This window comes from Cheilinus undulatus, linkage group 18, assembly GCF_018320785.1.
Source record: "Cheilinus undulatus linkage group 18, ASM1832078v1, whole genome shotgun sequence".
Lineage (NCBI taxonomy): Eukaryota > Metazoa > Chordata > Actinopteri > Labriformes > Labridae > Cheilinus > Cheilinus undulatus.
The window spans coordinates 10,950,139-10,962,510 of NC_054882.1; the positions used below are offsets into that span (position 1 = coordinate 10,950,139).

The 12,372-nt window shown below is 39.2% G+C and overlaps 1 protein-coding gene, 1 long non-coding RNA gene and 1 other non-coding gene across 5 annotated transcripts in view; 1 reads left to right on the plus strand and 2 right to left on the minus strand.

Annotated features, from left to right (window-relative positions):
* Positions 1-8,202, plus strand: part of gng2 (guanine nucleotide binding protein (G protein), gamma 2) — a 27,975-nt gene extending 19,773 nt beyond the window's left edge. For both annotated transcript variants that reach the window (XM_041813420.1, XM_041813421.1), the window contains exons 3-4: positions 4,158-4,276; positions 6,881-8,202. In XM_041813420.1, the coding sequence (XP_041669354.1) occupies positions 4,190-4,276; positions 6,881-7,009 (216 nt within the window). In that variant the 5' untranslated portion in view covers positions 4,158-4,189 and the 3' untranslated portion in view covers positions 7,010-8,202. The remainder of the gene's footprint in view (positions 1-4,157; positions 4,277-6,880) is intronic.
* Positions 614-12,213, minus strand: LOC121526726. 2 transcript variants are annotated; one of them, XR_005993334.1, is made up of 6 exons: positions 12,159-12,213; positions 10,235-10,289; positions 6,878-7,003; positions 3,003-3,171; positions 2,864-2,915; positions 614-877 (listed from the first exon to the last, which is right to left on the minus strand). It is a non-coding gene; the product is annotated as an uncharacterized LOC121526726 (long non-coding RNA). The 2 variants fall into 2 exon arrangements; XR_005993335.1 differs by having other exon boundaries at positions 10,235-10,325.
* On the minus strand, positions 10,603-10,685 carry trnal-cag. The gene has a single exon. It is a non-coding gene; the product is annotated as a tRNA-Leu (tRNA).
* Positions 12,214-12,372: the final 159 nt, after the last annotated feature.

Here is a 12,372-nt window from a genome sequence, read left to right on the forward strand (position 1 = left end):
TGTTCATATTTCAACCTCACAAAATGCTCAACCCAGTAGTCCCTTGAGAAGAAATAATCCAAAAATCCCTCCAGCTGATGACAGAACTGGAACAGATTCTTTATAACTTCTTTCCCGTTTAATTTTTCCCCCTTTTTCTCCAAAAAAGGAACTGAAATGTAGGCTGAGAATAATTATTAAATCTGTTGAGAGGCTTTTTTTCAGCGTTGTTAGTCAGCAGGGTCAGAGGAAAACTACTGACCTGATTTCAGAAACACATCTGAAGGGTTAACCATTTGCAAAGGAAGAAAAACATTACAATTTTGATTTAATCAGACTCAAAAATGAGCAATAAATGCAGATCAGAAATAAACATCAATATTAACCTTCTTATGAAGCAGTGGCCAAATCACAAGCAATTCTTTAAGTATATCATGTTGTCAGCGGGATTAGGAAAAAAACACTGGTCAGATTTTATCATGCGCTTGATAAAAATATTACATTTTTGCTGGATCAGGATCAAACTCGGCACTCTTGAAGTGTAATCTGGTACTTTTTTTTCTCTAATGCTTGTTAGTCAAATTATATCTGCAGAATTCACAGGTGCAAAGAAAAAGAATTCAACACTTTTAGATGCAAATACCAACATACTAGGTTTTATTTTTTTGACAGCCTCCTGAGTTTCATCAAAAACATGACCCTAAAAGGTGAAGTATTCCTCAGAGTGAGAAAATCCAGTATCCCTCAGCTGCGTTGGCTGTAAAACATGATGTTTATGTGACACTGTTAATACTGCGAGCTCTGCTGCAGGTTAAGCTCGTACATCCTCTTCAGATTGTCACTTGATCTGACAGCGAGTTGAGATTTTCCAGGGCTGTTCAGAGGAAATGTTTCAGACCTAAGAACGAGAGAAGAGGGTAAATACTGGAGATTTTCTCTTGAACTTAACTTAAAACAATCACCCATTGAAATGTCAGGGAATAACAAAGACGTCTTTTAACCATTTCCGACTGTTGAAGCATTTCTCTATGTCCTTATGACTGAGTACAGGAAATTAAATATTGCATGTTTGAAAAACAAAGGCCTTAGGAGTCATTTATCCTAAGAATAAAAAGTGGAACTATCCTGATGGTCAAATGGTCAAACCTGTGACTTAGCTGATTGTCTTCCTTTAGTTCAAAATGTAAAGACTAGGACCTGTGATGATGCTATAAAATAAAGATAACTGATATGTTTGGCTCTTAAATATCTGATAGATGGTTTCTTATGTTTCAGCCTAATGCTTTAGTTGAGAAAAAAAAAACATTTTCCTCTCATTTATCTAAACTCTGTACACTGTCATGACAAAGTGAAAACAGATTTAATTTTTTTTTTTGCAAACTTGACATAAAAACTAAAATATCACATTGACATAAGTACTCGGACTCTCTGCAAAAACACTTGAAATTCAAGTCAGGTTCCTCCCATTTCTCTTGACCTTTGCTGGGATCACAATCAGAGCAAAAATAAAGCCATGAGGTCAAAGGAACTGCCCGCACAGCTCAGAGACAGGATTTCTGCAAGACACAGATCTGGGGAAGGCTACAAAGAAATTTCAGTAGCACAGAAAGTTCCTGGCCTCCATAATTTTCAAATGAGTGAATTTTGCACAACTACTACTCTACCAACAGCTGGTCACCCAGCCAAGCTGAGCAACCAGGGGAGAAGAGCCGTAGCAAGAGAGTTGACCTAGAGCCTCGATGGTCACTCTGACTGAGCTCCAAAGATCCTGTGTGGAGACGGGACAAAGTTCTAGAGGGACAAATATCACTACATCCCCTCACTAATATTGGCTTGTGGCAGAGTGGCTATCGAAGCATTTCCTCAGTGCAAAATACACGAATGCCTGCTTGGAGATTGTTAAAAAAAAAAAAAAAAACTACAAATAACAGCAAATCAGGCTTTCATGTGTTTTGCACTGAAGAGAGACTTCCGTCTAGCCGCTCTGCCATAAACCCATATCAGTGAGGGGATGTAGTGATGGTTGTCCTTCTTCTCTAGAACTTGTCCCATCTCCATACAGGATCTTTAGAGCTATTCAGAGCAACCATCCAGTCTTGGGTCACCTTTCTTACTAAGGCCTTTCTCAACTGAGTGCCAAGTTTGGCCAGGTGACCAGCTTTTGGAAGACTCCTGATTGTGCCAAACATCTTCCATTTGAGAATCATGGAGGCCGATATGCACTGTCAGCCGTGAAGCCTTCTATAGAAAGGTGTGTGCCTTTCCAAATCATGTCCAATCAATCTAATTTACCACAGGTGGACTCCAGTCAAGGTGCTGAAACATCTCAGCAAAGGTTAAAGGAACTAGGAGGCCCCTAAGCTGCATTTTAAGTGTTTTTGCAAATGGTCTCAAGATTTGTGATATTTCAGGTTTTTAATCAATTCTCATTTTTTTATTCTGTTTTCACTTGTCTTGATGGGGTAGTGAGTGTTGATCAATGAGAATAAAAATCAATTTTTACTACTGTCACATCAGGCACCAACATAAGAAATTTGACAAAGGTGAAAGGGTCCAAATACTTTCTGAATGCACTGTATTTATTATTGGATCCCATATGACTCTTGCTTTTAACCCTCTGTTTCTTGGTATAAATAATGCCGATACTTATCTTTATTGGCAAGTTTATATAGTTGACAAATTTTTATGTGAAGAGATTAAAAAAGCTCAAGGCTGGTTACAACACTGCCATCTAGTGGTTAGCGGTTCAAAAACAAGCACAAAATGTACCATTTCCATAAATCCTCACAACTTTCTAAAATCAAACAGTTTCATTCAGGAAAAATAACATTTCATCTAATTTTCCTGCAGTATTCTATTTTTAAAAAGGCTTAAAAACTGGTACCTGTGAGGCTGTGCAGGCTTTAAACAACATTCAGGACGTTCAGTGTCAGGGTCTGGGTGACAATGGAAAATCTTGCATGAGTACACCGGTCTGCAGGTGCTCCACTGTGGCCATCAATATTCATGCTCGGCTTCAGCACCTTGCTGAGATCAGTCTTAACCCCACACTGAGTCACACCGCAGCGCAAACAGACGGATGACGGAGGGGAGGCGCAGGGAAGATTGATCACGCAGCAAGGATGACGCTGTTTCAGGGTGCCCACAGCTTGATCCATTTAATCAAAGAGGTTAGAAAAGACGGAGGAGTATCTGAGGACACAAGACTTAAGCTGTGGACTTATACAGTCAAAATCTAGTTAAAAAAAAGCGAATTAGAAAAATTTCATTCATGCTTAAAATCTCAATGGAAGGTTGTTTGAGGATAAAACAATATGAATGAAATGCTACGTGTATCTAATATGAACCAAAACCCACTAGACAGTGTGGTGTACATTTTTTACTGTAGTTACATTTTTTTAGCAAATTACATCAATCTCTTTAGTTGATTTTGAAGTTCTAGGACTACAGAAAATCAGCCTGCTTTTTTGAATCATTGCAGCCTTGAAATTGGATATTTTTATCTACTAAGTGAACAGGTGTTTTCCATGGAGTCTGTTATGTTTATGTGAAAAATAAGCTAAGAAATATTGATCGTTTTCACAGCAGAACAGATGGACAGCATGAACTGTGTCCGCACCGGTGAAAAAACAGTTTTAATGTAGCAGAAATGCAAATAAAGTGATTCCAACATCTGCTGCTTGTGGGGCGACCTTTGTTGCCTTGGATCAAATAACAGATTTATTGATTTTAGATCCATCACATGATGCAGAGAGTGAACACTGTGGCCTTGGGTGACACAGAGATAAAAAAAATGAACATAAGCATGATAAAAAGGCTGAGAGAACCCCCCCCCACACACACACAATTTCTTAAGCCACCAATGTTCCTTATTCTTTTATCTATTTTAAATATAGAGCTGGACGAAGCACTGCCCCCTCACCCTCCTCCCACTTTCCTGCCTCCCCCTCACTGTCATGTGCTGCCTAGCAACTGACGCCATAAATAATAAGCCTGTGTGCATATGCATGTGTGTATATGTGTGTGTGTATTTTCAGCCATGTGACAATAAACAGGCTATCTGTTATAAGCCCTCCTCTTTACATGCCTCCTATATTGTACTACTCGTCTCAATCAGTGACACTCTGTGGTTGAACTACAATGTCTGAGGTGTTTGAATTACTTTCTCCTCCATACAGGCTGAGTACAAGAGACGTGACTGACAGCGCCAATGGCGAGCAATAACACAGCCAACATTGCTCAAGCCAGGAAGCTGGTGGAGCAGCTGAAGATGGAGGCCAACATCGACAGGATAAAGGTGAGAAAATACAATTCATGATCATGATGGTGAATGAACTTTAAGAATACTGAAGGTACTATTTTTATGTCTTTTACGAAAAGCTTAATCTGGCTCTAAAGAAAATTTCAGGATATTGACTGAAATACACCTATACGCTTTCATTTCCATCAAGCAAGTAAAACCCTGGTTATACTGGCATAGCAAAAGTCTGGAAATGTCAGTAAACAGCCAGCCTAACCTGACCAGTTCCAAACAATATGTCTAAAATACTTTTATTTCCTCTACTTCATGCATTCTGATGGAGTGGATTATTCAGCTCATGCAAGTAGTTTAATTCCCTCTCTCATGGTTATGCGATAACAAAAAAGATCAAGTTTAGAAGAAGTTAACTTAGAAACAAACCTGGATAAAGAAAAAAAATAATTTTTGTCTAACAGTTACTCAAATATTGTCACTTTTTAGACACGTGTCACAACTTGTGCACGAGGTTATTCCTGCCTGGTCTGCCTATCCAAAACAGTATGATAAGAACATAAAACAACTAAATGCAGGGTTTTCCAAATTTTGACATCCTAAAGCTTTGAATTACCATTACCTAAATGACAGGTAACCTACAGAGCTACAAAAAAAAAACCAAGTATAGAAATGGTCCTTAACTGTTTGTGTCTGCCATCGCCATGTGACAAAAAGGTTTCTCACCTGTGATACAGTGTTAAGAAACACTAGTAACAATTTCTTTACATGTTCCGTCTTCAATTTTTTTTCTAATATCTCTAAATATTTCAAAAACATTCTCTCTCTCTCTCGTCGACAGTAAAGAGACATATTGCCGCTTTAAAAAAAATCTACATCAACTTACTTGCGAGCACAGAAGAGAAATGAATCCATCAAAAATTGCAGGAATACTCCTGTATGCATATGTTAGCAAAATTTTACAACATATTTAATCAACTAAAGGGGGGTACATCGTACCAGATAATCGTGCCAATTATTGGTCACATTCCCCACTTATGATTTAAGTCAGGTAAGGGCTGATTAACAGATGGTGCTAAAGGTTATAATGCTGGGTTTTCCTGTGGTGTGAGAGGTGTTAAGGGTGAACTCTCCTTCTACAATCTGCTCAGAAGACAACTGGAGCATCTTATACTTTAAAGTACTGAACATGTCGAGTATTAACGTTCATGAATGCTGTCGTGTGGGGGCGAACTTTGAGGATAGCCGAGCACGCACTCTGTGGACTCTCCCGTGGAACAAAACAATAGCCAATCAGGAAGCAAGCTGACCAAAAGAAGAAGCACAACGATCGTAAACGTGAAGCATAATATTTGACGAACATCAGCAATGGAAGACCAACATGTTGATTTTAGGCAACAACACAAGAGATGGCAATGTGTCCTGTAAAACAAATCACAACAGAACTGACGAAGGAATTGGACCTGGATCGCTACTGCAGTGGATGTAGCAGGTAGCTTATAGCTAGCCACATCTAGCTTTTTTACAGCAAAGTTGGTGACAGGTGCTGAGCGGGCCAGACCATCAACTAAGCTAAAATAAGATTTTAAATAATTGGTCTTTTAACGATCTATGACTATCTATATATGACTATTACTAATCATTATTTCATTAATATTTTTATTTCCTTTGAAATTGATTGTAATTTCGAGTCATTAACAGTGAGATCAGTCCCTACCCTCTCTACTGAAGCCGGCCTCAAGGGGGCAATTGAGATATTTTGGCTTGAAGTAAAGAGTTGACACAGAAAACTGCAGATTTAATCAGGATTGGACTGATAAGTGTGTTTTTTATCATGCATCATATAAACTAATCATGACCAACAGGTGGATTCCTGTAAAAACAGATCGAATGTTAAGTCATTCCTGATAAACTTTTTCAATGTTAATTGTTTTTGGGGTTGATTTGGTATCAAAAGACAACAGATACCCTATGAACACATCTTTTCTCCCCCGCACTGATTCTGAATATAAATATGTTGTAGGGCAGTGCTTCCCAACCATTTTTTCTTTGGAGGACCCCCTACATGTAGTTAAGAAAAGCAGAGCCCCACCGAGACCAAAGAGAGAACAAAAAGTGGCACACCGCTGCCAAAAATCAACATAGATTTTAATCGTTTCACTGACAAAACCCTTGAAAAAGGCCTATGCATGCTTTTTTCATCAAAAGACCTTTGTATAAAATACTTAGTAACTGCTCTACCATGGTTTAAGCCCCCCCCCCGGCACCACAGGTTGGAAATCAGTGATCTAGGGAGCGGGATTGGAAGCTTTGGGGGGGTGTATAGTGTGCTGTGTTGGTAATCTTGTTGCACACTACACACTATAAGGGCAATACTGCTAAATATTTCATTATTTGCCGGCATATGTAGGGTCTCTCACATTTTCAAAGTCAGTTAAGATTTTAAAATCTTGGGAGGTTGCTAGCAATTTTGGATCATCAAAACAAGGATGTTCCCTGTATTGGGTGCCTAGGACTTTTATACCCATTGTTGTTGCCAAAAAAGGTATTGATATAATTGATTTTTGCTCAACTGTACAAAAGCCTTTAATTCTATGACCCTGACAACCATACTAATGTGTATTTACATGTGTGTCTGTTTCTTACCAGGTCTCAAAAGCAGCGGCAGACTTGATGTCGTACTGCGAAGCCCATGCCAAAGAGGACCCACTGCTATCGCCTGTGCCAGCGTCAGAGAACCCGTTCAGGGAGAAGAAGTTCTTCTGTGCCATCCTGTAAACACAACAACATGGCCCTTCAGCAGTCTGCTCAGTGTGGGACTTTGAACATGGATGTTCAAAAATACGTAGAAATCTTCTAGTAGGAGGGCGCAGCGATTATTGCCCGCCTTTGTTGAACGGCACCTAAAACCCACAGAGTTTACAGTAACCATTCAAGGGGTTTTGATTGCTTTATTGAGGGGTGTTGCAGCATGTTGAAAGAGGTCTGTGCTTTTAGATGACACAAAAGGGATGATGATAATGATGATGACTAATGGACAGCCTACCAAGTCTTTAGGTTGTGATGTGTAAAAAAGAAAAAATAGATAAAATGAGAATAAAAATATTTTGTGGTTCTTCTGGGACTTCCAAATGTTTTGTTAATAAATGGCTTGTGGCTGATTCAAGCATTAAGGGACAGCAACAACAATATGCCTACCGCTAGACGCCACCTAATTATTGGAATGTTTTTTTAAGTTGTTTATTTTATGTTTATTTCAACTTTACCTTCATCTAGATAACTTTCTATAACTGTACGTGATTACTGAACGAGCTCTGTATTCTTTTTCTTACTCAGACAGGTTAGTGAACGCTTTTTTAATGGGATGTTCGAAACAGTCGACTCTGTGACTCTCTTTACAAATACCTGTGTGGAAATCAGTCTCCATGTATCGACATCTATCTGGCAAATGTGATTCAGTTTGTCTCCTTCAGATACAAACCCTCTTTCTACTATTTGTACAAAATGACTAGCAAGTAAACTGTGCTGTGCTGTGAGTTCTGAATGTTTGTGTTTGTATCATTCATTTTTGCATGAAATGGACAACTGGTCTTTTTTTCTTTTTCCTTTCATGTGGACAATGTTTGAAACAAGGGCGGCCTCCAAGCTGGCAGTGCCAAAACATATTAAAATGACAATGATTCAACAAGGACACCTTTCAGATATAAATGACTCTCTCTCTCAAGGAAAAAACTAAACTTCCCACTATTATCAACAAGACAGACAGCTACAGAAGACATTACATTTTTTTTTTTTACAAATTTTGTCTATAAGATATTAATAACTAGGGATGCATGATATTGGATTTGCCAGTATCTCAGATGCTGATATTTCAATATATATTAAAGCCAATTCTGCCCTGTAAAAATATAACAGTTTGGATAAGACAAGCATAAAAATAATGTTACATTTAATAAAGTGCTGACCACAGACATACATATGTTTGGATTTTGGATCCCACAGACTTAGCTCATCCTCCAATCAGATGGCTTAGAGTCCCACTGTTCTGCCTCTCCACCCTGTGCTTGCGTTGAATAAAATAAACAGTAATGAACAGTTCCATCAGATTTTAATTTTTCTGGGTGCTTCACTAGATTCCAGCTCTATCCAGTAATAAATATTTGCTTGTACAATTTAGGTCTATAAACAGGGTACAGCTGATTTGGAAGAAGGAACGGTGTAATTCTTTTGCAGTTGATGATATGACCTCTGCAGTATCTAACATGAAACTCCATGTATGAAATGTTTATCTGATGTTATGGGTTGTTTCTTGGATAACACAAAAGAGCAAGATGATATTAGACAGCTTAATGTGCACAAATAAGGGGCAAGTTCAGGTTTTCACTCAAAAGGATACCAATTATGACAAACCTGCCAAAATAAAATGGTGCAAAACAGTGAAAATGGTAAGTAGAAAGTGAATTTGAGTATACACCACTAGGTCATGTAGCATTCCCAGCCAGAATGAGTATGACTCCTTCGCACCGATGGTTTGTGAACCTTTTATTTTCTTAGATCTGCACATTTTCCTTATCACAAACACACCATAAGAGCTGTGCAGAGCAGACAGAAACCAAATGTTACAAACCATATCATTAACATAGCTGGCAAAATAACCCCTGAAACAAAACACATAAAGATAATTACCCCCAAAATAACTCAAAAAACACAACAGGTTTGAAACACAATCAAACACATAAAACACAGTGGGATTCAGCTATCCTGATAAGACAAGCTAAACCAGAGCTATACAAAAACACACTGACATCATAACCACAAACTCTCACAACTTAGGAATGTAACTCTTATTAAACAAGCTAAACCAATGAATCGGCTGGTAAACAAACCATCATGAGCAAAGATCTAAAAGGCTTTAACCAGTAGTGAGCCCTGCTAAGCTACCGTTAAGTTAATAAGTAAAGGCGGAAACTAACTACCAAGCACACAATTGCATCGCATTCAAACCTTGAGCCAAAACAAGGCACCAACCAACCAACCCCGCAATAACACATCAAACCTTACAATAAAAACTAATTACCTTTTTGTACATTTCAATCCTTAAAATCAGAGTTATTCACAGGTCATAGCTTTAAGCCAAAAACACACCAACACCATCCACTGTGTGCTCAAACGATCAGCTCCCATTATTCTCTATGAACACACCCACACAGAAGCCTGGTGGCACAAAGTACCAGGCTTTATTCCAACAAAAGGTGAGCAACCTTGCAAACTGGAAGCGTGTCTGGAGCAACACACAGCCCTGAGTAACTCAAGATCAGAAGATCATGGGGGAACTATGAGTTCACATGGTAACAGTAGGTAAAAAATTGATTATTTTGCCTACCTGGGGTTGATCTGCCAGTCATTTCGACATGTTTCCATGATTTTATTGCTTCCTTCATTGGTGAGTACATTATGAAGGTAAACAGTTTGTTTTCTACAAAAGATGTGCAGTTTCATGTAAAATTCAAAGGTTTTCCATCTAAAAAGTTAATTTACTTAAAAGTTAAAGTCGACTTACTTACATAGTAACTCTGTGACCCACTGACTGACCAGTGACCTGTTGCTTGTGCCACAATCAGGTATAGTGATGATTTACAATCAGGAAATTTGCATTGTGTTGTATTGTGAAGTTAACCAGATTTTTCGCGTGTTTTTCTGGCTGCTTGGACTATTCTGCTCTACCTGGACTGACAGGATTTGGCAGCCAGCAGTGCAGAAAATAGACCTAGCGCATATCTCCAGCAAAGCGGGGTGGAGTGGCACTTCATAAGTGGATCGCAGTGCAGGCAGACTATGTGGAAATTTGAAAAGAGAGAACAGCTGTTTTGTACATCTTGGCTGCATTGTAGAAGCTATGCTTGAAGCTCAGAAGAAAAAATTAGCACCATCTTCTGTCTGAGGCGTGGAATAAGTGGGAGAACTCCTCTTAAGTAAAATACCACAGCTCTTAACACTGTTTACCTGGTAAGATGAGGAAGCGTGCCCTGAGCAGACTCTCACATCTGATATCACGTACCTGGCCCAGCAGGAAGAGGGGGTTAAAACTTCACATCTAGGAGACAGCAGCTTAGTTGTGAAATACCTTGGCTGGGATAAAAAAATAATGACAAAGACAGCAAAACTGGTGTCTTAACTCTAAAAAAAATCACTGTCATTCTACATTAAGTTTTACTATGTAATTTGCATTGTCCCTATCAAATAAACTTTATAAATAATAAAATAAATAGTATCATAAAAACGTCTCCAGATACTGTAAAAATTCTACTAAACTATGAATTTAACGCTAATATAAAACAATATGGTCAGGGACATAAAGGAAAAAATGTTGTTGTCAGAAGTGGGATTCGAACCCACGCCTCCAGGGGAGACTGCGACCTGAACGCAGCGCCTTAGACCGCTCGGCCATCCTGACATATAGAACACCCTCACCAGGAAGTGATAATATTGTTTTATGTCACATGATCAGCTCCTCCATTACATATGTGATCCTTTTTATACTACTGGGTACAACTTTTCAGTTACAATGATTGAGGAGCCTTTAGATTCACAATTCCCCTCTTAAAGCCGCTATTATCGTACAAAAATGTATCATGGTTTCGAACAGCTCACAGTCAACGGTTACAATTCGTATTTGTAAGCAGCGATGAAGTTAGTTTTATATTAGTAGCTTCCGCTACGGCAGTACTTCACTTGCCGAGTTGGTCGACGATCCTCCCTTGACAACACAATTACACTAAAACTGGAAAACGAACTTCAAATCATTTAGACCTACTAGTGTTCAAATAGCAATACCGTTAAATGCACTGTAGTTTTATATGCAATGTCCACTCGACTGCTTAATATGTACGCCAGGCAACAGGTCTCCAGAGACACTTAATACAGACAACAAAGGCAGCCGCCGTTTTATTCATGCTACTGCGTGAAGTGCAATATAAGACAAAGAATATCTAAAGCAGCTATCTCGAAAGCCAGCTTCATCATTAGTTTGGATGTGTGCCAGCTTGTTGACCCAGCTCCAGAGTAATGCTGCGTTAGATTGAACTCGGATCTTGGATAAATCCGACCTCCCAATCGGAAAAGTGCAATAGAACGGCCCTTGAGCTCGGGACTCCGACTCGGGAATTCGGGTAGGATCCAAGCAGCCCGAGTCGGTCGGAATGAAGCAGCAATATGGCGTCGCACACCGTGAGAGACACTTTCTCCTCAACTTTTACTTTTATGTGTCGTCTGATTTAGCATTTGTGTTACTACAGTACAGGCCTCTGCTCTGATGCCAGTATAAGTTCAATGATGCATGTAGGATTCCCCACGCTGGTATGTTCAAGTCACGCTTACAGCATTTGACGTTTCTCTTTCTCTCAAGTAGCTAATATATTTCCCTAACCGTAATTTTTTATCCTCGAAAAACATCAAAACAAACACCTACTTACTGAGGCCAGCCATGTTTTCAGAGCTTATGCAACGAAACGCATTTACCTCTGAAGTCATGAATGACTAGGATATTTTCAAGTTCCGAGCAGCTTAACTCATTGTCTAGCTTGCACAGGATTAATGCTAGCTAGCTACATCATTCACTGGACGGTTACAATTATCTTAGAAAACAAGACATTCAGAGGCAAGTCAGGGTAAAAAACAAAAATGGTCACAGTTTCTACAACACTTTAATTGCGGTGATGGTGCCCAATAAGGTCTCAAGGGCTAGCAACCTTTGAGTTAGCGAGCTAAAGCATGGTGCAGTTAGCCAACTGGCTCAGCGTGAGCAGACAAAATACTGGACATTTCCAACAAACAGTCCACTAAACATTTAGAAAAAGATCAAGTAATGCTAGATCTCCACTGTGTTAAGGTCCCTAGAGCGTGGGCGGTAAATTATAAAAAACAATACCTGCCGAAGTTCAAGAACGACCGTCCACTCCTCCGCTGAGCTTTTCCGAAGTGCGTCACAAAACCCTCAGCGATCAAAGAAGGAAAAGCGCCCCCGTGTGGCGTTATGTGGTATTTCCTTAAGTTCCATGGCCTACTTTGGAAGTGAACATACTGCTCTATACATCTACTTAAGTAAATGTCCGAAAATAGATAATTTAAAGTCAACTCTCAAG